The 25,858-nt window shown below is 49.6% G+C and overlaps 1 protein-coding gene across 1 annotated transcript in view; it reads left to right on the plus strand.

Moving 5' to 3' along the window:
• Fgfr1 (fibroblast growth factor receptor 1) overlaps positions 1-25,858 on the plus strand; it is a 53,293-nt gene that overhangs the window by 12,531 nt on the left and 14,904 nt on the right. Inside the window, 3 exon segments of the mRNA XM_050146764.1 lie at positions 17,309-17,350; positions 23,648-23,914; positions 25,631-25,720. Of these exon segments, the coding sequence (XP_050002721.1) occupies positions 17,309-17,350; positions 23,648-23,914; positions 25,631-25,720 (399 nt within the window).

The raw sequence follows: 25,858 nt of genomic DNA on the forward strand, positions 1-25,858 counted from the left end.
GTGTTTTGCCTGTGCATGTGTATGTGTGCTGCATGTGTCCTTGGTGCCTGCAGAGACCAGAAGAGGATTTGTGGGTTTCAGGAACCGGAGTTAAGAATGATTGTGTGCCACCATGTGGGTGCTGGGAAACCACTTCACTCTGCAAGAACAGCAAGTGCTCTCAACTGCTGAGCCATCTCTGCAGCCCCTAACAGACCCATAGTTAAGCCACGCAGTGGAGCTCTAAGAATGTGGGACTGTCGTGCACAAAACTGAGGTCCAGTTAGGAAGTTGGAGTCCTCCCGCCCAGTGTGACACATGCCTTTAATCCCAGTACTTGGAGGCAGATCTCTGTGAGTCGGAGGCCAGTTTGGCTTATAGAGCCAGTCGGTGCTACTCAGATTCTGTCTCAAAAGAAAAGAGAAAATAGGGGTCTTTTATCTTTTTGTTTTTGACATAGGATCTTGCTGTGTAACCCTGGCTGGTCTTGTGACCCTCCTGCCACTGCCTTCTGCATGCTGGGATTACAGGTGTTTACCCTGTAATCTTACCTTAGGGTACCAAGGTACAGGTCTCCAACGGGGTTAATAAAGGGCATTCAAGGTGGAGCCGAAGGAGCGAGCCATGAGGTCAGAAGGTTTAAGAAGTATTAGACAGCAAGCAGTGTTGCTCACTGAGTAAATAACTGTGGAAAGTAACACCTGGAAGAACTGGATTCAGCCGGCATTTGGAAGGCTTAAGTCTTGCTGAGGAACTTAGTATATCTGAGTGGTTCTTGCTGAGAAACTGGAAGTTTAAGGACGTGGTCCAGTTTTCAGAAAGCTGGCTTGCATTGTGTGGCAGGTTATTAAAATAGAGGCAACAATAATAAAGGATTAGCTGTCTGTCGTAATTCAGGTAAAACACTTCCATGTAAAGTGTGAGGAGCCATTATTGCACCTGCCACTGTTGTCGCGAAGACAAGATAGAAGGTGGTGTTGAATGTCAGTCAGAGGGAATGAGACCGGGAACCAGGGATAGTAATGGCATTCTAGAAATAGAAGCCATGGGCTTAAGTGGTTGGATGCCAGCTCCTCTTCCTCCCCCTCCTTCCCCTTTCTCTGCTCTTCTCCTCTTCATATTCCTCTTCAGCCTTCACTTCTTTATCCCCCTTTTTCTAATAAACTCTTTGCAGCCCAGGAAAGAAAAGCAGGTAGTTCAGATCTTGTCCCAGGTACTTGCAGGCAGGCAGGCAGGCAGGCAGGCAGGCAGGCAGGCAGGCAGGCAGTTAGCTTTCTAGAAGACCCTCACATAAGGAATTTTGTTTTTCCAGCATAAGAAAGGATGCAGAGGCGACGCCATAATGGAGGTTGGAGCTAGGGGACAGAAGATCGTTGTTTGCTTGGTCGGTTTATATTTATTTATTTTTTATATATACCTGCATGACAGAAGAGGGCACCAGATCTCATTACAGATGGTTGTGAGCCACCATGTGGTTGCTAGGAATTGAACTCAGGACCTCTGGAAGAGCTGTCAGCTCTCTCAACTACTGACCCACCTCTCCAGCCCGCTTTTTTTTTTTTTTTTTCTAAGACAGGGTTTCTCTATGTTGCCCTGGCTATTCTGGAACTCACTCTGTGTAGACCAGGCTGACCTCAAGAGATTTCGCCTGCCTCCTGGGATTAAAGGCATGCACCAGTACCGCCTGGCACAGAAATGGTTCTCAGAATAGAAGGAGTAGGAAAGGTGGGGGAGGGCTACCAGGCTGTACCGTAGTCAAGGCTGAAGTCAGTCAATTGGAATATAACTTATATGGTATACAATGTACCAATTTTTAGACAGGTAGCTTTGGTTTCCCTAAGTGCTAAGAGGTCAGTCTGTCATTCCAAAAGCTCGTCCCCTGCTCCTTGCAGACTTGGACCTGCTTCCTATCATCACGCCTTAGTTTTGTTTGTTCTGGGATTTCATGTAACGAATGAAATTTTATGGCGACTGTGACTCCATCCATCTGCGATGCCCACAGGGGTCATTGTATTCTTTTGATTCTTATTTTCTTGGTGACAGAGTCTCACTGTGTAGCTACGGTGCCCTGGAACTTTCTACATACACCAGGCTGGCCAGGAACTCACAGAGATCCACCTGCCTCAGCCTCCAATTGCTGGGATTGAAGGTTTATGCTACCACACCCCGCTCCTGGGGGGCGCAGGGAGGGGCTTTTTGAGAGAACGTGGGAGCCGCCGTAACTGTTGTTGTCATAGGAATAGTCTTTCTGCGTGCTGTGTAAACTCTTGGAACCTCAGAGACATGCGGCATATTGTAGTCTTGGCACGCTGATTATTAAGTAATGCTGCTATTGTCTTAAAAAACAATTGCAGTCCATGTGAAAAAGATTGGTTCAGAAGTTGAAAACAAACCATCCCAAACCTTGCTCACACTGAGAGCTTTGGAAAGGCTTGGGGGTCGGGTGCGGAGGGGGGGGGGCAGGCGGGAGGAGATGGCAGCCCCTCCCCTGACCGAATGCAATCCTGGCAGTCTCTGCAAACGCCCCTGGGGGACCTGGAAGGCCTGCAGTTTCTGGCTGTCCTTACAAAGTTGATTTAATAAGGGTTCCAGGAAAGCCCGTCCCCCTCCTCTCCCTCTCCTTCCTTCTCCTGTTTGCCATATTACCGAGTCTAAGTTTGTTTCAGACCAGGCCTTGAGGTCTATGGGTAAAATGAAACTGGAAGACTGGCCCAGGGGCAGAAGACCCTTCTTTCAAAAGATAAGAACCAGTTTAGGAGATCTGAGCTTGAGGAAGGCTGTTTCCATGTATTTTTCTCGGAGAACAGGACTTGAGGAACCAGTAAGTGGCCACGTCCAAAATTTTGCAAGGCCACTTGTGGTGGTTGGGAGTGGCGGCCTTTCCTTCCCTTTTTCCTGGGCACCCTCGATGGAGCAGAGAGTGTGAAACTTGTAGTCTTGAAACACTTTCCTGCATCCACAGAAACCTGCAACTCATAAGCGCTTTAATGGCTGAGGTTTTTCAGCTCCTCCCACCCTCTCAGATTTGAGGGAGTCTGGTGGTTGGTGGAAGGGAGGAGAGGTTACGTTTTTTAATGGAAAAGCTGCACGTCTCTGTTGCTGGCTGCAGGCCGCCTGTGTACCACAAAGCGGTGCTTTGTCCTTGTTCTGCAGAAACCTGGGCCTATGGGGAGAGGCAGAGGCTGCCCGAATCTGGCCCTGGCTCCAGTCCCACTTCCCTGGTAGCCCTCCCACCGCCCACCCCGCCAGGGGTCCTGAGCTACCTTTGGTCCTAGAGGGTGCACATTTCAGCCGAGCTGCCTGGGAGCCGAGCAAGATATCACTAATAGCCATGCTGGAGTCCCGCTGCTTTAGCCTGTTAGTGTGACCCTAGTGACCCGAGGGACAGTGTCGCATAGCTGGCCCGGAAAGCACGTGGGGGGATCCACACACCCCCACTCTCTCCCCACAGTAAATTTGCTTGGGAAAAGACCCTGTTTGTTTCTAACTAACACTGGATGGTAGAGGATCCCAAAGGGCGAGGGGAATTACATGAAGCAAAAAGTGCTGAGTGATACCACACACACACGCACACACAACACACACACACACACACACACACACACACACAAACACCCGCTCAGTGGAGAGTGGAAGGTTTAGGTCCGTGAAATCCGAGGTGTGTCCTGCGCTGTGAGGTTTCCCTGAAGGGCCTACCTTGCCAATACCTCTGGAAGGTACTTGCTGGTGGAGGCGGGTGGGCAGCGGAAGGGCAGTGCTCAGCCTGTGAGAATGTGAGAGCTCTCACGTGTCCCGCTTAGCAGCAAGGCCGGGGCAGCGGAGCCGCTCAAGGCTGTGTTCTTGGCTCCGGCTTCTGCATTGCTGCGCCATTAGCCTCACTGATTTTCCACTCTGGCTTTGCCAGCCGCTCCCCAAAGTCAGGGAGGAGGAATTTCTCAGGGAAGAAAGAACAAATGGTTGTCCAGAGGACTTGCTGTGTGTGGGGGCGGGGAGGGAGCCCGGATAAAGAATCAAGCCAGGGTCCTGTCACCTGGTCTCCGGGGCTACCTGTAGGGAGGGCAGAACTGGAGGGAGCTGGATTCTGCAGGAGCATGCCTCTGCTGCACAGAGTGGGTCACCGTGGGTCAGCAGGGTCTCAGCAAGTGGTCAGGCCTGTCGACCAGAAGCAGGATGACTCTGGGCTGTTATGGGTGGCCTTGGAGTGCTGGGGAATCGTTATCCCGGAGGTGAGTCCCGGGTCAGAGAGCCTGACCAGCAGCGATGCCCTGGTTTTACAGGGCCTCATTCCTCTAGGTTATTGGAAAGTCTGGCCTCCTTCCCCTGGACAACACCTTTGCTTCCCTCTTCCAGGGAACCTGGACCTGAGACAACTGTTTTTCCCCTCGCAGGGAGAGACCCAGCTGCTCTGCTCTCTCTTCCTGGCTTTCTGTTCAGCTGCCTGGGTTTTCTGCCTCTAGAAGAAGGCCATACCCAGACTCTGCTCCAACTGCTTTGTGTCTGCCTCCCCTACCCTAACCCCCTTCTCGGGGTTTCAAGTAAATTACCTGAAAGTTAACTGCCCTAAGGGCCCCAGGGGCAAACTCCTAGTAATTCCCTTAGATTCTCAACCCATGGGTCGCAACCCCCACAGGGTTTTCCTATCAGATGTTTACATTAAGATTCGTAACAGTAGTATGTAATTCATAAAATTACAGTTATGAAGTAGCAACAAAAATAATCTTATGGTTGGGGGTCACCACAGCATGAGGAACTGTATTAAAGGGTCACAGCATTAGGAAGGTTGAGAACCTGACTTAGGAGAAGCCCTTTGGAGTCTGAGCTGCCTCTGACTTTCATTTTGCGGCCCACCCGTGGTGTGACTAGTGGGGAGACGTGGTCCCTTGGGCCCTCTTTGTGGCTGTGCTGCCAGCAGAACACTGAGCTTGGGCATCTGCCCTCCCATTGCCCCCCACTTGGCCTTTAGCTAACACCAGTGCCCCCTTTCCCCGTAGCACATGGTCCCTGCCATCTTCACACTGAGCAAGGCTGCAGAGAGTTGCTGTGCCGCTGTGCCTCCTGGGATGGCTTGTGTAAGAGAGGTGATTCAGGGGCAGTGACCCCCTTGGTTAGCCCGAATGTAGCTCTTTCCCAGACTCTGAACGTGGAGGTGAAGTGGGTGAGGGCCTGGCCGTCCAGCAAAGTGTAGACTCGCTGTCCGGAGCCTGGGTAGAGAACATCAGTACTGAGATTTCAAATGGTTAATTAGCAAAGAAAATCGAATACAGAGCCAACCATTTCCTCAACATTCTCTACAGTGACTGCTGCATTCTGGCTCTGACCGGCCCATTCCTTCCCTGCTTCCCATCCATCAGTCCAGATATATCCCTTTTTTTTCCTTGAATGTAACATGCAGCTCCTATATGGCCATTGCTTATCCAGCTCCCGTAACATGAAATGCTCCCATGTCCCCCACTTTTTATAATACTTAATGGTGTATACTTAATTCTTATCTTAAGGTTTAGTTTAGGTTTGCAACTAGGGTTTTATTTAAAAGGCCACCTCTTTCTTGAGGATTCTTTTGTTTCCACGTCTTATTTTATTTTATCCATATGGATTTTTACCATGTGCATGCAGTGCCTCTGCAGGCCAGAAAAGGCTGTCATCCCCTGGAACGGAAGTTACAGGTGGTTGCCCGCCACCGTGTCAGCGCTGGGAAATTGAACCGGGGTCCTCTGCAAATGCAACAAGTGCGCTTACTGATTGAACATCTCTCCAGCCCCGTGCCTCCACATTATTAGTGAATCCGAGGCCCTCCTTCTTTCAGTAGCCGAACACTTACTTTATGCTGCTGCTGCACAGTGTTGTCTGTTTTGTTTTGTCTTTTTGGTACGTCATCGCCACCCCACCCTAGTGCCCAGGGCTTCGTGTAATACTAGGTAAATAAATGATCCTATTTATTCCACGAGAACAAAGGTCTGCACAGTTGAAAAGAATGTCTTTACTGTTTGTTTTTTAGGGGGTGGGGGCTCACATAACCCAGGCAGATCTTGAACTGAGTGTATAGGAAAAGGCTGATCCTGCTTTCACCTCCCGACGGCTGTGATTACAGATGTGTGCCACCATCAGTCCTAAAGACCCTTGTTTTCGTTTGGTTTGGTTTTTCAAGCCAGGGTTTCTCTGTGTAGCAGCCCTGGCTGTCCTGAACTCTGTAGACCAGAGGCTGACTCTGTGCTCATAGAGATCCACCTGCCTCTGCCTCCCAGGTGCTAGGATTAAAGGCGTGCACCACTATGCCTGACTAAGAGCATTGTTTTGATGGGGTGTAACACTCCTTTAATTCGGAAAGGTAGAGGCAGGTGTATTTCTGTGAGTTCGAGGCTGGCCTGGTCTACATAGCAAGCTCCAGGACAGCCAGGACTACATAGAGAAACTCTGCTTCAAAAAACAAAACAAACAAAAACATTGAAATAAAAAATAAAAGGCTGCAGTTGGGCTGTAGTGGCGCACGCCTTAAATCCCAGCACTTGGGAGGCAGAGGTAGGCAGATCTCTGTGAGTTCAAGGCCAGACTGGTCTACAGAGCAAGCTACCGGGACAGCCAGGACTGCACAGAGAAACAAATCAAAAAAAAAAAAAAAAAAGATTTTTTTTTGGGGGGGTGGGTAGGGCTGAGGGAGAGTGCTGTGTACACTGTGTGCATGCATAGGGACGTAGAGGCCAGAGTCTTCTCTGGTTGTTCCCCTCATTTCGAGACAGAGTCTCTCTATTGAACCTGAAACTTACTGCTAGTTCAACTAAACTGGCCAGCCAGCAAGCCCCAAGGGTCCTGTCCATGTTCTCAGTGTGGGGAGCTGGGGGTTATCTCTCTGCTACACCTAGCTATGTATATCTAAATGTTGGGGATCAGGTCATACATGACAAGCACTTGAACTTGAGCATCTCCCCAACCTTCATTAATAAAAATTTCGATTGCATCACTATATGAAAACACTCCTCAGAAGCCATACCTGCAAACTTCTTTGAAAATAAGATTAAATGCTGCTTTGTGGCATCTTTGCACTGTGCTTGCATCTTTCCATTTTTGCACCTTTATGATCCCGTTGACAGTTTTTAGCCCCATAATTGCAGGGGTGTATTGAGGTTTGGGAAGCCCATTAACTTGCCTAAAGTTAGACATTTGGTGAAGGGGAGAATTAGGATTCAAAGGCAGGCCTTACTACAATTTTGCTTTTATTTATTTCAGCGTTGTATTTTGCTGTATCCTCCTATCAAACCGAAATTCAGGAACAGGAAACATGAGTCCTCGGAAATCTGACTTCTTTGAGATCCCCTGCCTTATGTTGGTTTTCTTGGGACATTCTGAGGTTATTCAGACTGACATGAAACTAGTAATCCCACTGCCTCAGCCTCCCCCCAATACTAGGATAACGGATACCCCTACTAGTCCAGTGGGACAGTTCATTTCATTCCTTTCTGTAAGGTTTTTCATCAATCACAGGTCCACGAGGTGCCATAAAGTAAGTGTGGTTCCCAAGCCTACGGTCATGGGTCATCCGTAGAACAAAGCTTGCCTTTTGCATACTAATGTAGGGACTTCAAACTTGGGGAAGGCATAGCCAGTTAGCACACTAATGTTGTTTCATAGGTCATGCTTTATTAAAGATTTTTTTAAATTTTTATTTTATGTGCATTAGTATTTTTGCCCATGTGTATGTAAGTGTACCACATGCAAGCCTGGTGCCCCTAGAGACCAGACGTCAATGGATCGCTGAAACTGGAATTACAGACAGTTCCCATGTGATTTCTGGGAACAGAACCCAGGTCTTTTGCAAGAGTAGCAAGTACTCTTAACTGCTGAGCCTTCTCTCTCCAGCCGCTAACCAGTGTACAAACTGTTTGGAGAGGGGGGAGGCAGAGAATTACATATTAAATTTCAGACTGGCTAGGGCCATATATCAAGACCTTGTCTCAAAAAAAAAAACAAAAAAAAAAACAGTTGAGGTTGGGCATGGTGGGGCATGCCTTTGTCAAAAAAAAAAAAAAAAAAAAAGGCCAGGAATGGGATCAAATCAAAACCAGCCCTGGCATCGCCTAACCCCAGCAGAGGCATGCAGAGTTCCAGGCCAACCTGGTCTACATTATGATGTGCAGGTCAGCCAGGGCTAAATAGTGAGACCCTGTCTTTAAAAACCAAGAACCAAAGCAGTGGCCCACGCCTTTATTTCCTTTATTTTGGGGTGCAGAGGCAGGCAGATCTCTGTGAGTTCAAGGCCAGCCTGGCCTACAGAGCGAATTCCAGGAGAGGCTCCAAAGCTATAAAGAAACCTTGTCTCAAACAAAAAAACAACCAAGGACCAGGGCTGGAAAGAGAGCTTAGAGATTAAATTAAAAAGTACTGGTAGCTCTTACCAACAGTAAGTAATAACTCCAGTTCCAGGAGACCTGATGCCTCTTCTCAGCATACATACATACATACTCTCAAGCACACACATATACACATAAAATTAAATAAAAACAACAACAACAGTGCAAGGAGCCATGAGTAACATGGCTCAGCGGGTAAATACACTTGTAGTTAATTTAAATAAGCCTGATTGCCTGAATTCAGTCCCCAGGACTCAAGCGATGGAAGTAGAGAACCTCTGACATCTACTTCTGTGTCTTTGTAGACAGACAGGCCCTTACTCCACAGTAGTGCCCTAGGAATATAATGTATTGCAATTTAGTAACTGTCTTTCCCACTTTTGCCACTTGGGCTGTGTAACCTTTTCAAAGGAAACATGAATAGTCTTAGCGTTCCCTCTTGAATGCTTGAGTGGACCCCTTCTGCCCTCACCAGGGGTCAGGCTTAGTTTTGGCCAGCATTAACTTTTTTGTTGTTGCTTTGTTTAGTTTGGGGTTTTTGAGAGGAGGTCTCTCAATGCAGTCCTAGCTTTCCTGGAACTTGCAGTGTAGACCAAGCTGGCCTCAAACTCATATAGAGATCCTCCTGCCTCTGTCTCTGGAATTCTGGGGTTAAAAGAACACACCACCACACCTAGCAGTATTAACTTTGAATAGACTTGCAAATACAATACAGAACAATACATTTGGGGAATGGTATTTGAAGCCCACATCAAATAAAGACATTGAACCAGGTTATTTGAGGACACCTCACACTGCATAAGACGGCCTTTTGCTCAACGTGAAGGGGTAAATTGCTTATTTGGAGGTTATATCTATTAGTGCGTATTTTAGTTGACTATATAGAGAGATACTGATATGTATTGGTTGTCTTAATGATGTTCTGGGAAACGTATCATGAAGAGATTTTGTATGCAGAGTGTTCTTACAGACTTACATAGTATAGACCAGCACACTCCTAGGTCAACAGAAAACTGGCTGGAGCTGGTGTTCTACCATTTGAGTCCCGGGGACTGAACTCAAGTAGTCAGGCCTTAGTTTCGGTCTGAGCATGTCTTAGAGGTGAGAACCGGTGGCTGGCCACTCTGCTCCTCTCATCTCTCAGTTTTCACCCCCTACTATCTGGTTTGGGGTTTTTATTGTTAAGGCCAATTAAAATTCACGTAACATAAAAACGTTTTATCTGTAACGGGTAACGCTCTAAAGTAATGATTAAAAGTGTAGCAGATTCAGAGCTGAGGAGATGGTTCATCAGGAAGAAACGCTGGCTGCCTGCGGAAGTCTGGGGAATCGCTTGCTGTCTCAGTTCAATCCCCAGAACTTAGGTAAAGGTGGAAAGAGAGAGCCAACTCCGCAGAGTTGTCCTTTGGCCTCCACAGGCACAGGGGGGTACCGTACACATACATAATGATAATAAATATTTTAAAAGCTGCTTTAGAAAAAATGCTTTAGTACATCAAGCCTACTCTGTCATAGTTTGGCCCACGCTAAGTGTGATCAGCATGCTTACCCTAGCCCGAAGAGTGACAAAATCATCTAACTCAAGCCTGAGTTTAGCCACGGTGCAACTTATCCTTGTAGTTACCTGTAATCTATCTATTTGGGTGGGTGAGGCAGGGGGATTGACGTTTGAGGCTATTTAAGGTAGAGGATGTAACTTAGTGGCTGGGTTGCTTGCCATGCATGAGGGTCCTGGGTTCAGTTTCCAGTACCTTTTCTCCCAAGCCTGTTTTATGAGAAATCAGTTGTGGTGATCCTGGGCAGCTTGGGAGCCATAGCTAATGCCCAGCGTGGCAAGAAAGCTGTGTGGCATCTGAGTAGCCTACATGTGTTTTTGCTTTCCTACCATATTATAGTTGAAAGGGTCTTGTTGTTGTTGTTCTTTTGATTTCTGTTTGTTTGTTTTTGAGACAGGGTCTCACTGTGTAGCATAGGCTATCTTGGAACTCACCATGTAGACCAGGCTGGCCCCAAACTCACAGAGATCAACCTCCCTCTGCCTCTCGTTCCTAAGTGCTGGGGTTAAAGGCAACTGCCATCACACCTGCTTTCAACATTTCTAATCTTAAAAATGAACCACTGGCCATGCACGACAAATCTGTAATCTCAGAACTCAGGTGAAGCGTAGACTAGAAGGGGCCTAGGCTTGAGGTTCACCTTCATATTCCACAAGGAGACTGAGTCGTAGCAGGAGATAGCCTGCCCAGAATCACAGTATGTAGAGATAGGGTCTTTTTGCTCAGGCCGTCTCTGCTGTGCTGAGCCACTGGGTCCTGGAATCTTAGAGCTCTTTTTCCAGATGACATTAATTAAGATAGTTTTCCTGGGGGAAGGAATCTATACCCCAAGAGTCCCATGGCTCTGGCTTACCTTGTAGAAAAGTACAGAGACCCTGCTCTATGGAGAGGCCCCCTCCTAAGTCAAAACCCACCCCAACCCACCCATACACACATACCATGCTCTGCTGAGTACTGAAGCAGGAGGCTGCTTGTCTTTGATGCTGTGTGTGCAAGAAATAGAGGCTGAAGGAGGAATGTTTTGTGGACGGGTGGACTATAAATGACGCTAATTCTCCTTTCTGACCATCTGTGGCTTCCAGGTCTTTAGGATCTTAGGACCATTTTATTTTTGTTTTTGTTGTTAGACCCAAATATATGTAACCTTCAGTGTCATAAATGCTTCAGGGCATGAGCTGCCACATCCACTGATCAGCAGCTTCTAGAACTTTCACCTTCCGTAATTGATACTCTGCTTATTCACCAATTAACCAGCTTTCTACATATTATTTCATTTTAAGAAATGGTATAGTGTTTATTTTCATAATGTAAAAATAAGCACTCTTACTATTATTATTTTAAAGCCAGGCAGGCTGTTGTGCAGTCTGGCTGGCCTGCAAAATTGCTGTGCAGACTCGGTTATCTGCCTGCCTGTGCCTCTGGGTGCACACTCATGCACTAGGCTGGGATTTAAGGTGTGTGTGCCACCAGTGGCCGCCGCGCCCACCCTCCTTTTTTGGTATGTATAAATGATTGTGAAAGTGGGGCTTGATCTGGAGCCTCAAGGATGCCAAGGAAGTGCCCAGCTGTGGGCAGTTCTCTGTGGGAAAAATGACATGCCGCTTCCTGAGAAGGCTCTTTCCCCACCCTGGGGTGGGTGGTCGACAGCAGCGGCTCTCTGACCCAACCCCAGACTCATCGGCACAGTGCAGATGGACAGAGGCAACAGTGACAGCAATATAGCAAACTGGTCACTCCAGCGCCATCTGTGGGGGCTTGTGGGGGGGGGGCAGAAGGCACATTCCGAAACAGCTGACTCTCCCGCTGAATGGATCAGCAAGTTTTGGGGGACTGCAACTTTCCTGCCCAGCTGCTGCGCTTTTCCTTCTCCAAACTGGAGCTTCCGAGCCTGGGGGAGGGGCGGCCCCTAGGAGGCTGGGGCGCTTGGGGGCAGGGCAGTGCATTCCTTTCTTTAAGGAACCTGACCAGACTTTAAGGTCAGGGCCCAGGGAAGAGCGGGACTGCTGAGTTACCTCTACCCCGCGGAGTTCTCTCGCTCCCTTTCCCTCCCCCACTCCTAATGATCTTTCCATTACAGAACCCAGACCAGGAAGTGCATGACAGGTCGCAGCTGCAGACACTTGGCTGGGAGGCCTGGGCTCCCTGCCAGTAGTGGGAGGGTCCAAGCTACCTCCCTAGCAACAGGACCACCACCCTGTAACACACCCCCACCCCCACCCCGGGCCAACAACTTGGCAGAGATGTCCTTGGGCTCTCTGTCGGTTGGTTGGTGACCAATTGTCGTTTTGATGGGTATTTAGGAAGTGACTTCCGGTGCAGGAGAACCTGGCTGGGTTCACCTGCTTACCACCCCCACGTCGGTTCACGGTCTCCATCTATTTTAACCCAAAACCGAAGCTACCTAATGGGTGTGTTCGAACGTGCACGTATGTGTATGTGGAGTGGAGGAGGATAGCGCCCCGGAAGCATGGGTTTTGCAAGCTCCAGGTTTGTGATCTGAAGTCACTTAGGTTTTTTTTTTTTTTTTTAACTCCCTGCCGGGGACGGCTCTTCCCATTTAGAATTGCTCAGGAAATGTTAGTGGACCCTCCACGGCCCTAGGAGGCAGTTGTCACGCAGGAGTTTGTCTCCGCTGCCAGCTGTGCTGTTGGCTCTCTTCCCTGAATCTGCCATGGCTGCATTCTTCTGGTACCAACTGAGACACGGTGACTCAAACTTCTGGGAGCCCTGAGCACAGCCCGCCCTTCCTTGAGCTGCAGGGCAATCCCCACCTCCCCTCTTAGGTTCTTTCTGGCCAGTGAGCTAGGAGAGAGAGAGAGAGAGAGAGAGAGAGAGAGAGAGAGAGAGAGAGAGAGAGAGAGAGAGAGAGAGAGAGAGAGAAGCAAAATGTATTAAGGAACCAGCTGGGGGAAAGGGTACAGGAAGATTTTTTTTTCCCCCTGCTTGATTCAGGGTTTTTTTTTCAGCAGAGCCAGAAGTTTTTCTGGGAGAAGAGGAAAGACTTGATTCCTTTGTTAATCTCTTAATTGCAATCCTTCCAGCTGGACCGGGCTGCAGTGGGAATGGGGGCCACCAGGGCCCCGGTACCATATTCCCAGTGGGGGGAAGTACAGGTAATGAATGATACTGCCAGGTAAAGTTGGAGCCCCGACTGAACACACTTGTGATGCCCGCCTTTGTCTTAAGGTTGAAACTCTTGGCCTGGGACTCCCAAGTAAGGTTCTGCCGGTTACCTCCTCCTGCCCAGCTCCTGGGGAGCTGATTTTGGGGGGTTATGTGTTGGAGGCAGAGACCCTATCTGTGGCTTTGGCCATCATGGGCAGCCCCGCACCAAATTACAGTGATGAGGTGGGACACACAAAAGGCTGAAATCTTTTCTTAATAAAAACAAAACAAAACTTCAGCCCCAAGCCCCTGGGCTCCTGAATGGCGATGGCTTCCTGTCAGGATTAGCTCGGCTGCCTGGGCATGTGTGTGCTGCCTTTCTCCTCAGGAAATACCTTTAGTAAGCCCCGGTGGAGTCCCCATGGCAACGAGAGAGGGGACCTGCTGACAGAAGCCATTCAGCCCTCCTTGTTCCTCGGCCCCTTTGTTGTCGGCTTTATTGCAGCCCCTATGGCAAGCCCCGCGGTTTGCGCCATTTTTTTGTCAAGCCAAAAGTGGAGTTTTACATTTTAACGGGCTGTTCTGGCAGCGGGCCCCATTTGCATGCAAAATGTTCCTCCTTGCTCCTTTCCCTTTTCTATTAAAAACACAGAAACAAAACAAAACCAAACCTGTCCAAACCCTCAGGTCAGGGCCCTGGATGCTGCGGACAGGGAGACAGGCCCTGGTAATTGATTGGCGCTCCTGTTTCCCCCTGCCGCACACCTATGCGCCCCCATTTTTGCAGCGTCCCTTCATGGAGGGGATTTTAGGAGTCAGATCTCTCAAGGCTCCTTCTCTAAGCCCCGTCCCTCGTAGACTAATAGTTCTCATCTGGGATTCCACTTCGCCTACTTGGTCTGTCTTGGTCTTACTAAAGTAAGTTTTCGGTTCCATTTCAAAGTCAAAATAACGTAATAAAAAGCCTCTACCGAGGGCCCCTGGAGTCCCGCAGTGCTGTTCTTGGTTCCTTTTAAGTTGCTTTCAAAGCCACCCCGAATTCCTCCCTCATTTATCTCTGGGGGCTTGTGCCAAGACCGTAAACACAGCTAGACCACCATCCCCCGTGTGCTACCCAGGTGAACACTGCTAGACCACCATCCCTCCCCCACGTGTTACCCAGGTGAACACTGCTAGACCACCATCCCTCCCCGACGTGCTACCCAGGTGAATACTGCTAGACCACCATCCCCCCCCCACGTGTTACCCAGGTGAACACTGCTAGACCACCATCTCCCCCGTGTTACCCAGGTGAACATGGCTAGACCATCATCCCCCGTGTGCTACCCAGGTGAACACTACTAGACCTCCATCCCCCGTGTGTTACCCAGGTGAACACGGCTAGACCTCCATCCCACGCGTGCTACCCAGGTGAACACGGCTAGACCACCATCCCCCGCATGTTACCCAGGTGCCTTTCTCCCTTCTTTTTCTTAAATTTTTTGTTTGTTTGTTAGTTTGTTTTTTGAGACAGGGTTTCTCAGTGTGACAGTCCTAGCTGTCCTGGAACTAGCTCATGTAGACCAGGCTGGCCTCGAACTCACTGCCTCCCGAATGCTGGGATTAAAGGCATGCAACACCACCACCCGGCTCTCCCTTCATTTTCTTTCTCTCTCTCTCTCTCTCTCTCTCTCTCTCTCTCTCTCTCTCCTTCCTTCCTTCCTTCCTTCTTTCTAAGCTATTTACTTATCTTTAGTCTATATGCATTGATGTTTTGCCTGTGTGATAATGTTGGATCTCCAGGAACTGGAGTTATAGAGTTGTGAGCTGCCATGTAGGTGCTGGGAATTTAACCTGGGTCCTCTGGAAGAACAGCCAGTGCTCTTAACCATTGAGACATCGCTTCAGCCCTCCCTTCATTTTCTTAACCCCAAAGTTCCAACCAAAAGCAATTAACAGGGATAACTCTGAGATATCTTTCAAAGGACCTATGTCTGGATTTTTGTGGAGGGAGTCCTATGGTGCCTAAGATGTCATTACCATTCCTGACCTTTGAGAGGGGATGCGGCACTGTGTAGATCAATCATTCTAGCAGTCAGGCAACAGGGCTGATATACAAATGAAGCCACGAACACTTTCAAGTTCATGGCGGGGGTTCATTTAAAAAACAAAATAAAGGCCAGGCTGAGGCAGGAGGATCTTACTTTGGATAACCTCATGCCTCATGGGGAGGGGTGTGCAGAGCAGGGCAGGGGAAGCCGTCTCTAAATGAACAAATAAGAAAGGGGTTACACACACCTTTAATCCCAGCACTGAGGAGGCAGAGGCAGGTGGTTGTCTGTGTGGGTGAGTTTCAGGCCAGCCAGGGATATGTAGTGAGATTCTTTCTCAGAGACCCAAAAAAGGACCACACTCAGCTGGTGATAGACTGCTCACCTAGACTGTGGGAGGTCCCGTGTTCAATCCTGAGCGCCAGGTCAAGTGGGCGTGGTGGTAAGCACCTGGAATGCCAGCCTTCCTCCTGAGTGTTCAAGGAAGGAGCGAGGAGTAATTTGAAGTAAGGAGGCAATTTGTTGTTGCTGCTGCTGCTGTTGTTAGAGAAAGACATTTAAGAGATGCAAAGTCTCTAGAAAGGCAAAAGGCTAAATATAAGGTATAATGAGGAAGTGAGGAGACCGGACCACTGAGGCAGGGGAGAGGAGACAACGGGAATGACACTGGATTTTGTTTTGTTTTGTTTTGTTTTTTTTTGAGGTCGGGTTTCCCTGTGTAGCCCTGGCTGTCCTGGAACCCTCTCTGCAGACCAGGCTGGCCTCGAACTCACAGAGATCCGCTTGCCCCTGTCTCCCAAGTGCTAGGGACTATGGCCTGCGACACCATGCCCAGCAACTCTAGATTCCTGAGGAGGAAAGAACCTGGGGATCTCAGCGTGTAAGAGGACAGGAGCCGGCATGTCGTGTGTGTTCTGGGGCCTGGGTCTCTCTGACAACTCGCATCTGTGGACCTGGGCCAGGGAGAAGGCTGACTGGCCCGTTTGCTAATGTTCTTCTTCTGCAGTGGCCCAGGGGAGGGGGTGGTGGAGGGGTGAGGACGGGGTGGTGTGGTGGTGACATCGGAGGTTATCAGCTCCAAACTGCCAGTGAAGGCCGAGGAGACAGGTGGTGTCTGCTGAGCCAGGGAATACAGCGTGAGAACTGGGAGTGTCTCCCTGTGACCAGGACTTTGCTGTGCACACCACCAGTAGGTCACCTCGCACTGTCTAGATCATGTTTGGGATGATAAGTGTGGGGGAGGCGCCTGGGACACAGTTGACCAGACATCTCGAGCCTTTTCGTTATGTGACTTTGCAAGAAGGCTCACAGCCTCCACATCTTTCAAGTGGGCAGCAGCACCAATAGCATGATCATGCTATTGGTTGTAGAGTATCCCGTGCAATGCCCCAAAGGGGCATCATATCAGGAGGGTGCCATGCGGAGCGTACCCCGCATCCCCAGAACTGCTCAGTCGGAGGGGTCCTTCAAGTTAAAAGCACTGGGGTTTTTTTGTTTGTTTGGTTTTTTTGCTTTGTTTATTTTGAGATGGGGGGTCTCAAGTGTGTGGCCCTGACTGCCCTTAAATGCACAGAGATCTGCTTGACTCTGCCTCCTGAGTGTTGGGATTTGAGCTGTGGTTGTACACATCTACACTCAGCAAGGTGAAAACATCCTTTTTTGTCTTGTTGCAAGACACGGTTTCTCTGTGCAGCCCAGGCTGTCCTGGACCTTGTTCTGTAGACCGGGCTGGCCCTCCAACTCAGATCCTCCTGTTCCACCACCACCCGGCTGGTAAAGCATTCTTAAGGTATTGTTATAAACCGTGCCTATGAGAATATGGGGGAGGGAAGGAGAGTAAGCCCAGAGCAGCCAATTTAGAATCTCTTACAAGAAGGTAAGGGGACACTGGGGACCTTAGATGGCATTGCTGTTTTGAACTGTAATGGCTTTACCATTCTCTAACAGTCAAGGACTAGAAAGACATGGTGAAACTAAGTTGTGTGTGGTAACTCATGCTATCCCATCGCTCCAGAGGCAGAGGCAGGAGGCTTGCCATAAATTTAAGGGCACTATGAGCTTCATGGTAAATGTAAGACCAGCCTGTTCTGTCTCAGCAACAACCAAAACCCAAGGTAAACAAAAGGTGAGCTGGATCCTGGATAGATATGTGTTCTGAAGGTCCAGGGCACTTGGGTTTGAGTCCCAGTTCTCCCACTTACTGCCCGGGAGGATTGTCCTAAATGAACCCCGTGTTTCCCGCACCTCCATTCTCCCTGATTGCAATAAGGATATACTAACAGTACCTCTTTCACAGGGTTGCTGTGGGGGCTTGATGAGGCAGCACACGATGACAACGGTACGTGGCACATGATACACTCCACAGCCATACAATAGAGCGAGCACAACTGTGGTAGGATATTTGTACACCGTGTGGAGATGTAGTGCTGTGATTGGTGCAACAAAGAGCCGCATGGCCAATAACGAGGCGGGAGGTGTGGGTGGGACTTCAGGGAGAAAGGGGAAAAGAAAGAATCTAGGAGTGTGGATGTCGCTAGAGGCTTCGAAGTCGGAACGGTATGGGACAGAGGCCACCAGGCCACCTGACAAAATGTAGGTTAATAAGGACAGGTTAAATTGAGCTGTAAGAGCTAGTTAGGGAAAGGCCTAAGCTAAGGCCAGGCTTTCATAATTAAGTCTCCATGTCGTTATCAGGGAGCTGGTAGTCCTACAAAAGGAAGTCCAGCTATACACCGTGAACTCCATAAGGCTGCTTGCAGATGAAATGACGTCCTGGAGAAAAGCGTGGCTCTGTTGTGTGTGGGCATCTTGTTTGCACAGTTGTTTAAGTATCCCGAGATGGGAGGCTTCACACAGGGTGAATGGCGACGTGTGTTTGACTTCATGGAGTCACACGAAGACGCAGGCTTTGGGCATGCATTGCCTTCAGCCCAGGTTGGATTTTATAGAACCAATTATAAGTTTCTAAAATTGCATTTACTGATGGGGTCCGTGTGCGCTTGTACATGTTTGCCACGGTGCACGAGCCGGCGGTCAGAAGGCAGCTTGTAGGGGTCGGTTCTTTCTACCACTCAAGTCCTGGAGGAGGAGTGCAAGTCAGGCTTTGACCAAGCGAGCATCCTGCTGGCCCAGGAGGTGATATTTTAACACAGAATGCTTTCCAGCCCCGTTTATTCACACGGCACGAGTGTACTGCATTTATGGTCTCCACAGCCAGGTGTGTCCCCAGGGATGTCTTTAATGGCTGTCTTCTATTGACTGCTGTACAAGCTGAAGTGTAATAAGATTTGTATGGATTTGGGCCTAGATAGGGCTCAAGTCAGAAAGCAGATTTAGAGTCAAGAGATCTGATCAACATACTTGGGCCAGAATTACCTGCTACACGACTGGAACATTTCTGGCCAGCTCAGCCATAAGCAAAAATGCCACCACTCTTGCCTTGGCTTGTTGGGAAGTTACGTAACCAAAATATTTGGGGGACAAATAGGAAGGGGGCAATAGGGTTTCATTCACATTCATGGATGTAAAAGCCCTATGAAAAAGATCTCCTTCCGGTGCCCTTTGAGGCCAAAGATTACTGAAGCGTGCCCCTCCCTTCTGCTCGGGTCTGAGAAGCAGGATAGGGCCAGCACATCCTTTCCCTCCGTCTTTGGGAATACTGGCCCAGCCTGTTTTCGTGGGCTTTTACATCTACAGCAAGCCTGTGTATCTCTGGCTGTCCTAGAACTCACTCTGTAGACCAAGCTAGCCTCAAACTCACAGAGATCCACCTGCCTCTGCCTCCCGAGTGCTGGGATTAACAGCGTACACTACCACCACCTGGCTTTAGAAGACCTTTATGAGGACAACTTTCAGGAATTGGTTCTATTCTGGTGGATTCTAAGGGTCAAACATGGGTCATTAGGTTTGGCAGGAAGTAAGTGCCTTTACCCGAAACCACCTGGCTGGTTGGTTAGTCCTGTACTTAATCTTAAGTCACATTCTTCAGGAATTGAAATGCTGATTTCTAGTGGCTGAGCCTTCACAATAAAAGTAGCGGTTAGCTGCTCTCTCATTGGCTGATAAACCCTCTCCAAGTAGCAGTTAGCTGTTCTCTCATTGGCTGATAAACCTGCTTCCTGTAACTTTAGCCTATTGGTCCTGACTGAAAAAGTCCAGCTCACAGAAGCTAAAGAATGCCAAGTGTTGTTTGTCAGAGTAAGGGCCACACGATTTTTAACAATTGGGTTAGTGAACAGGGTCAAGGATCAAGGTCAGGGCCCCTCTACAGGACAGTAACACAGGTAAGTATCAAGTTGGTCACCTTTCTGTCACCTCCTATGATAAATGACTTTGTCTCTGTTTTGTGAGAGCTTAACACATCTAAGGGCTCGGCTAATCAACTTAAAAGGCCTCCAGTGCCCTAAAGCCTCTTGGCTGATTTGTGAGTCCTCTAAAAGACCCATTTCTGTGTCCTGCCGTTAAGTGATATGAACATTGTATGAGTCACTTCTGTTCTGGGTTACTTGCTAGTTCTTAGGAGATGGTGTGGGCACTTGTCATCACCAGAGACAGTCCTTCCTGATGTCTTCCAGCTGTCCCTGGAATGTGACGGATCATACACCAAAACACTCTTCCACCATCACAAAGAAGTAGGCCAGGATGGTGGTGGCACACGCCATTAACCCCATCACTCAGGAGACAGAGGCCAGCCTGGTCTGCATATGGAGTTCCAGGATAGCCAGGGCTATACAGAGAAACCCTGTCCCGGAAAACAAAACTAAATGAAAGGCATGGAGGAAGGGAAGAAGGGGGGGAGAGAGAGAGAGAGAGAGAGAGACAGACAGACAGACAGACAGACAAATACTATGACATAGGAGGCCCAGCTTGGTCTCCGTAGAGAATGTATTTCAGGACAGCTAGGGCTATAAAAAGGCCAGGCAGGAGTCTATGGCTATGAATTTTCTTGCAGCATGGAGATAAAATCATCTAACATTGCAATTTGGGGATGGTTTCCTAAGTCTGAATATACAGTCAGTCCTCTATGTCTGTGGGTTCTGTGTTTGCTGATTCAGTAACTGTGAATGGAGAACCTTTGGACGAAGGTTTTTTTTTTTTTTTTGGGTTTGTTTGTTTTGTTTTTGTCTGTACTGAATTAAGCATGAAAACTTAAGCACTGTCGTAGACCAAACGCTGCTGGGATGTTCCTGGTGGTAGACTTTGTCTAATCTGAGTCAGGAGAACACAAGAGGTTTTGTTTGCTGTCGGCAGAAGTCCAGTTCCTGTGCAGGGAAGGTGCAGCCGTACGTACCAAGGCACAGCCAGGTTTGGGTCCAAGGCAGGGACATAGTTGGGTAGAGTGGGAAGATAGGTTGATAGGGACCATGGAGACCCAAAGGGTCTTACTTTATATCAAGGGCAAGACTTTTATGAGGACAGCTATACGAGACTATGTAAACCGGAGTGTCGGGATGGGGGAGTATGAACCCGAAGTAAGAGGCTATCCCAAGGCGGCTCTACGAGCGGGAGGAGGCAACCTGCAAACAAGAAAGCTGGTTCCTGAAAGTTCTGTGGAGCACAGAGATGCGTGTCTTTTCCACGCTGGTCAGCACTGGCTGAAGTTTTGGCCCTGCAAAAGGGCAGATTCCCTGGCTCCTTCCTTTAGGAGCAATACCTGTTGTCTTTTTTTTTCCTTTTGCCAAGTTTCTTTGGGAACTACATTTTGTCTCTGGGATCTGTGTGAGAAGGCTATTTGATTGGCTGAGCCTGATAGTTTTTGAGTTCACTGTTGACCGATGGCTGGTGCAGCTTCTGAGCATCAGAATATTTCATCGCTGCGGCCGCTCGAGGGAAATGAGATGGGATAGTTAGGAGGAGCGTTTGCTGTCTTCCTTCAGGGTCAACTCCGAGCTGTTTGTAAACCATTAAAAATGGAAGGAATAGTTTGACGCAGCTATTTTTAATCAGCCGTGTGCTCTGCTCTCCTGTGGTGTGTTCCTCAACCAGATACACAGAAATAAACACGTGTCCAGCCTTCCCGGTACCCAGGCCCTTTTAAAGGAGTCTGACTTTCTCCGTGGCCCAGTATTTAAGAGAAGAGTCCTCAGGTTCATCGATGACAGTGTTTGAGCTCCTTTGGGAGAAAAACCGTGTGTAGCCCCCATGTACCTACGATTTCTAGTACAAATCAATGGAGCACTTCAGAGAGAGCCATTCAGATGAGAAGGGAGAAGCTGGAAAGGTGGCTAAGAGGATCCAAGCTCAGAGGAGCCATCCCAGCTGGTTCCCACCACCCCTGTCAGGTGACTCACAACCCTGCAGGACTCCAGCTTTAGGTAATCTGACGCCTCCCATCCTCATAGGGACCCACACTCACGTGTACACGCCCACAGACGGACACAAACACACACTCATCGAGATGAGAAACAGTGCCGGAGCTCGGTGGCCCACGCAGAGCACTGGGTACCAGCCCTAGCACTGCCAAAAAGTGTGGTTGAGGAAGTCCCTCCACAGCGAGTTCAAGACTCTGTCTCAGAAACTAAAAGCCTGGGTGTAAGCCGGGTGTGCCGGTACACACCTTGAACCAACCCCAGCACTCGGGGTGAAGAAGCAGCAGGTGGATCTCTGAGTTCCAGCCAGCCAGGGCTACAGAGTAAGACCTTGCCTTTAAAAAAAAAAAAGGCTGGATATAGTAGCAGGTACTCAGAATCCCCAAATGACAGAGGCAGAAACAGGGAGATCTCGAGTTTGTAGTTAGCTGAGGATGGAGTTTAAAGGACAGAGGGGATTCAGGAAGAAAGACAGTAGGGAGGCGGCCCAGGTCGTTGGATCCGTAAGTATTCAATTGGGCAGCTCTTTGTGGTGATCCATCCCATCCTCTCACCAGCCGGTGGTGAGAGCTGGATTCTAGGAGGAGGTAGCTGCCAGTCTGAACACTGGTGAGAACCTAGAGAGAGACAAAGGCTGGGTCAGAGCAGGGGCTGAGCTGTTTCAGAGTCCCAGGGACCTACGCCCAATTCCACTTGAGCCTAGGCAGGTGGCAGGCATGAGAGGCACGGTACATTCTTTTTTTGTTTTGTTTTGTTTTGTTTTTGAGACAGGGTTTCTCTGTGTATCAGCCCTGGCTGTCCTGGAACTCACTTTGTAGCCGAGGCTGGCCTCGAACTCACTTTGAGAACCACCCGCCTCTGCCTCCAGAGTGCTGGGATTAAAGGCGTGCGCCAACACCACCAACCACCTGGCTACCTCATACATTCTTTCAGAGGAAGAGGCTAGTCATGCATTTGAACATCCAAAAAGATCAGAAACTTCTCTGCTTCTTCCTTAGCCAAAGGATTTATCTGGCCAGTATGTCTGGCTACTAGTAGTGCCAAGAATATAGGTCTTCCTGGTGACGTGAGTGAGCCAGCTCACCCACAAGGGGGTGGGTGCCCTCTGTAGCATCGGGTCTTCAGGATAGTTCTAGCACTTCTGCCTGGGATGCCTAGGGGAGTGTGTGTGTGTGTGTGTGTGTGTGTGTGTGTGTCTTGGCTACTTTTCTGTTACTGTGAAGGGACACCAGAACCAAGGCAGTTCATAGGAAGAAAGCATTTAGTTTGGGACTTGCTTACAGTTTCAGGTGAGTCGATGACCATCTAGGTGGGGAGCTTGACAGGCAGGCACAGCGCCGGATCAGTAGCTGAGAGCTTACATCTTAAACACAAGTTGGAGGGAGAGACAGACTGACAGACTGACTAGGAGAGACTGGGCCTGACTTGGGCTTTGGAAACCTCAAAGCCCACTACCAGTGACACCCCCCCCCCAGGTCATGCCTCCAAATCCTTCCCAGAACAGTTCTGCCAATTAGGGGGTCAAACATTCAAATATATACGCTTTTTTGGGGGGGAGGTCATTCTCATTCACACCACCACAGTATGACCCTGTGTCTCTCGAGGAGGAAAGCGGGATGCAGGAGAGTGTGTGCCCAGGCAGCGGATGAGAAAGGGTTTATGTGTGCCGTGTCTGCTGCCAGAGCAAATGCGCAGTTGTGGCAGCTGCAGGCCTTGGGCCTAACACCTGTTCTCTGGAGGCTCCCCTGAGCTGACCTCTCCTTGGCTGTCCCTCCCTCCCACATGAGCATCTGTGTTGCTAGAGGGCCAGGCCCCCACCCTCGCTGAGTCATGTGTACCCAGAGTCCTGGTCGAGCAAATGCCTGCTCTCATCTTGGGCGTGGGGGCTGCCGGGCGTGTGACAGGTTGGGTTTATCCACTAAAGGGAAGAGCTGAAGCTGACAGGGCTGAAAAGGAATGGGGTGTTCTGGTGGGAAGTGGCTGTTCTTGGCAAAGAACTGAGCGGCATTTGGGGAAGGGGGCATTCTAGATAGAGGAAGACCTTTCCCTTAGGATGGAGGAAGTTGAAACACTGCTTAATGCTGCTGCAGCTGCTTCCTAACTTCGACCTCTTTCTTCTTTGACTTATGGAGAAGTGGGGTGGAGGAGAAGAGCTAGGGGTCTCAGGTCGCCCATCATTTCCAACGGGTACACAGTCCGGTCCCCAGCTCTGTGGCCTCCACTGAGGCCCGGACAGTGCAGTGTCCTGTGGCTCACCTAACTCCCTTTCTCTCTCCTCCTCCTTTCCCCACTTGGCTCTTCTTCCTGGCCCCTGTGGGTGGCTGCAGCTCAGCCCTGGGGAGCCCCAGTGGAAGTGGAGTCTCTCCTGGTCCACCCTGGTGACCTGCTACAGCTTCGCTGCCGGCTGCGAGATGATGTGCAGAGCATCAACTGGCTGCGGGACGGGGTGCAGCTGGCGGAGAGCAACCGTACCCGCATCACGGGGGAGGAGGTGGAGGTGCGGGATTCCACCCCCGCTGACTCTGGCCTCTACGCTTGCGTGACCAGCAGCCCCTCTGGCAGCGACACCACCTACTTCTCCGTCAATGTCTCAGGTTGGTAGCAAAGCCCTCACCGTGTCCACTCCTCCCCACTTTATTTGCTGGTTTTAAAAGGGAGACCAATTTCCTTCCCTTCCGTGATCTGCCCCCTACTCTGCTTCAGAGCTGCTGCCCACTAACACCGCTCCCTGCCCGCTGCGTGGCTTAGCTCTCAAGAGGTTGACTAGATAGGGCAGGTGCCGGACCAGTGACCTGGGGCTGCTAAGATCCTACCTTGATGCTTTGGGCTGTTAAGACCCTGTGATTTCCCCCACCACAGCATGCCCCAGTCATGCTAAGTGGGGCTCGGCCAGCTTCATCTTGTCAAGGCCTAGAGTTAGCAATTGGAGCCTAGGAGCAGCATATGCTGTGAGGTCCCTGCTGTGCTGGGAAGGACTCAGGTACCCTGCCGTGTCCTGACTGTGTGGGAAATAACGCACCTGTTGTCTATCTCACAGAACATTATGAGTGTGACCAGGCAAGCCTAGAGCTCTGTGGTTGGGACAATGCTTCCTCTAGAATGTGATTTTGACAAAACCAGGATCTGAGAAAGAAAAGGTGGAACTTCTGATGTCAAGAGATGGCTCGGTACCTTCTCCCAGGCATCATTTAGAACGTGTCCCCAATTGGGGAACTTGGTTCCCTAAGCCCCAAGAGTGTCAGGGGGAGTAGAGAGGCCTGGTAGCAAGCCCCCCCCCCTTTTTTTTTTGAGACAGGGTCTCTCTACACAGCCCTGGCTGTCCTGGAATCCTGGAACTCACTATATAGACCAGACCAGCTACAAACTCAGAGATCTGCCTGCTTCTACATCCCAAGTGCTGAGATTAAAAGTGTGCTCCACCATACCCGGTCTGTTTTTAAATGGGGAGCAAAGGCAGTTATAGCAGGCAATGGTGGTGCACATCTTTAATCCCAGCACTCCAGAGGATCTCTGTGACTTTGAAGCCAACTTGGTCTGCATTTCTACGTGTGAGAGCTTGTCTTTATCAAAGATTTTAAAAGGCAGCTTTGGGACTGGAGAGATGGCTCAGCTGTTAAGAGCCTTGATATTCTTGCAGGGGACCTGGCTTTGGTTCCCAGCACACACAGTGTGCTCACAATTGCTTGTAGCTTCAGTTCCTGGGGATCCCATACCATCCAGCCCCCTTAGGCTCCTGCACGCACATGGTGCATGCAGACTCACAAACATACACATAACTTACAATGAAATCTTTGCGGGAAAGAAGAGAGAGAGAAAGAAAAAGCAGGCAGCTCCCAGCCCTCAGCAGTTCTATACTAGAGGCTCCTGACAGCAGGCTGTTCATCTTAGGGTTTTAGAAGTAGCTTCAAGGCCCAGAGTGTCTAGACCTCTATGGGTTTCTCAGAGGTTGACGTTCAAAGAATACCGATTCCTCAGCTGCTATTGTGGGTACCCAGATGGTACTGTTAGCTGAAAGGCCTTGGTGTATAGGCTACAATTAAATAAATTTTGGTGGGGGGAAAGTGCTGGCCTTGCTGGAGCTGTTTAGACTCTAGAAAGAAGGCAGTGCATTGGGCCAAGATGAGTACTGGAGCGCGCGGTTCTTAAACAGAGACTGTCACTGAGAATAAATCTGGGGACATTGGGAGTCCTTATGGGATGGGTGGGTGTGTTGTCCGTGACTTCACTGAGCTGGTCCTGATGAGGCGACTTCGGTTTGATGAGAGATGCTCAGAAGTACCTCAGGACCCACCTCCCCCTTCTTCTCACAGATGCGCTTCCCTCCTCGGAGGATGACGACGACGACGATGACTCCTCCTCAGAGGAGAAAGAAACAGACAACACCAAACCAAACCGTAGGCGTGAGACACTGTTTTCTACCTATTTACTGCCTTTGAGACATGGGATTTGAGACTTAGGGGAAAGGCCTGCCTACCTGGGAGGAGAGAGGCTCAGAGGGCCTGTGGGCCATGGTGCCTGACTCCTGCCCGTCTAGACAG

Source organism: Alexandromys fortis, unplaced genomic scaffold (assembly GCF_014885135.2).
Source record: "Alexandromys fortis isolate MF-2015 unplaced genomic scaffold, M_Fortis_MF-2015_v1.1 scaffold_55, whole genome shotgun sequence".
In the NCBI taxonomy this organism is placed as follows: Eukaryota; Metazoa; Chordata; class Mammalia; order Rodentia; family Cricetidae; genus Alexandromys; species Alexandromys fortis.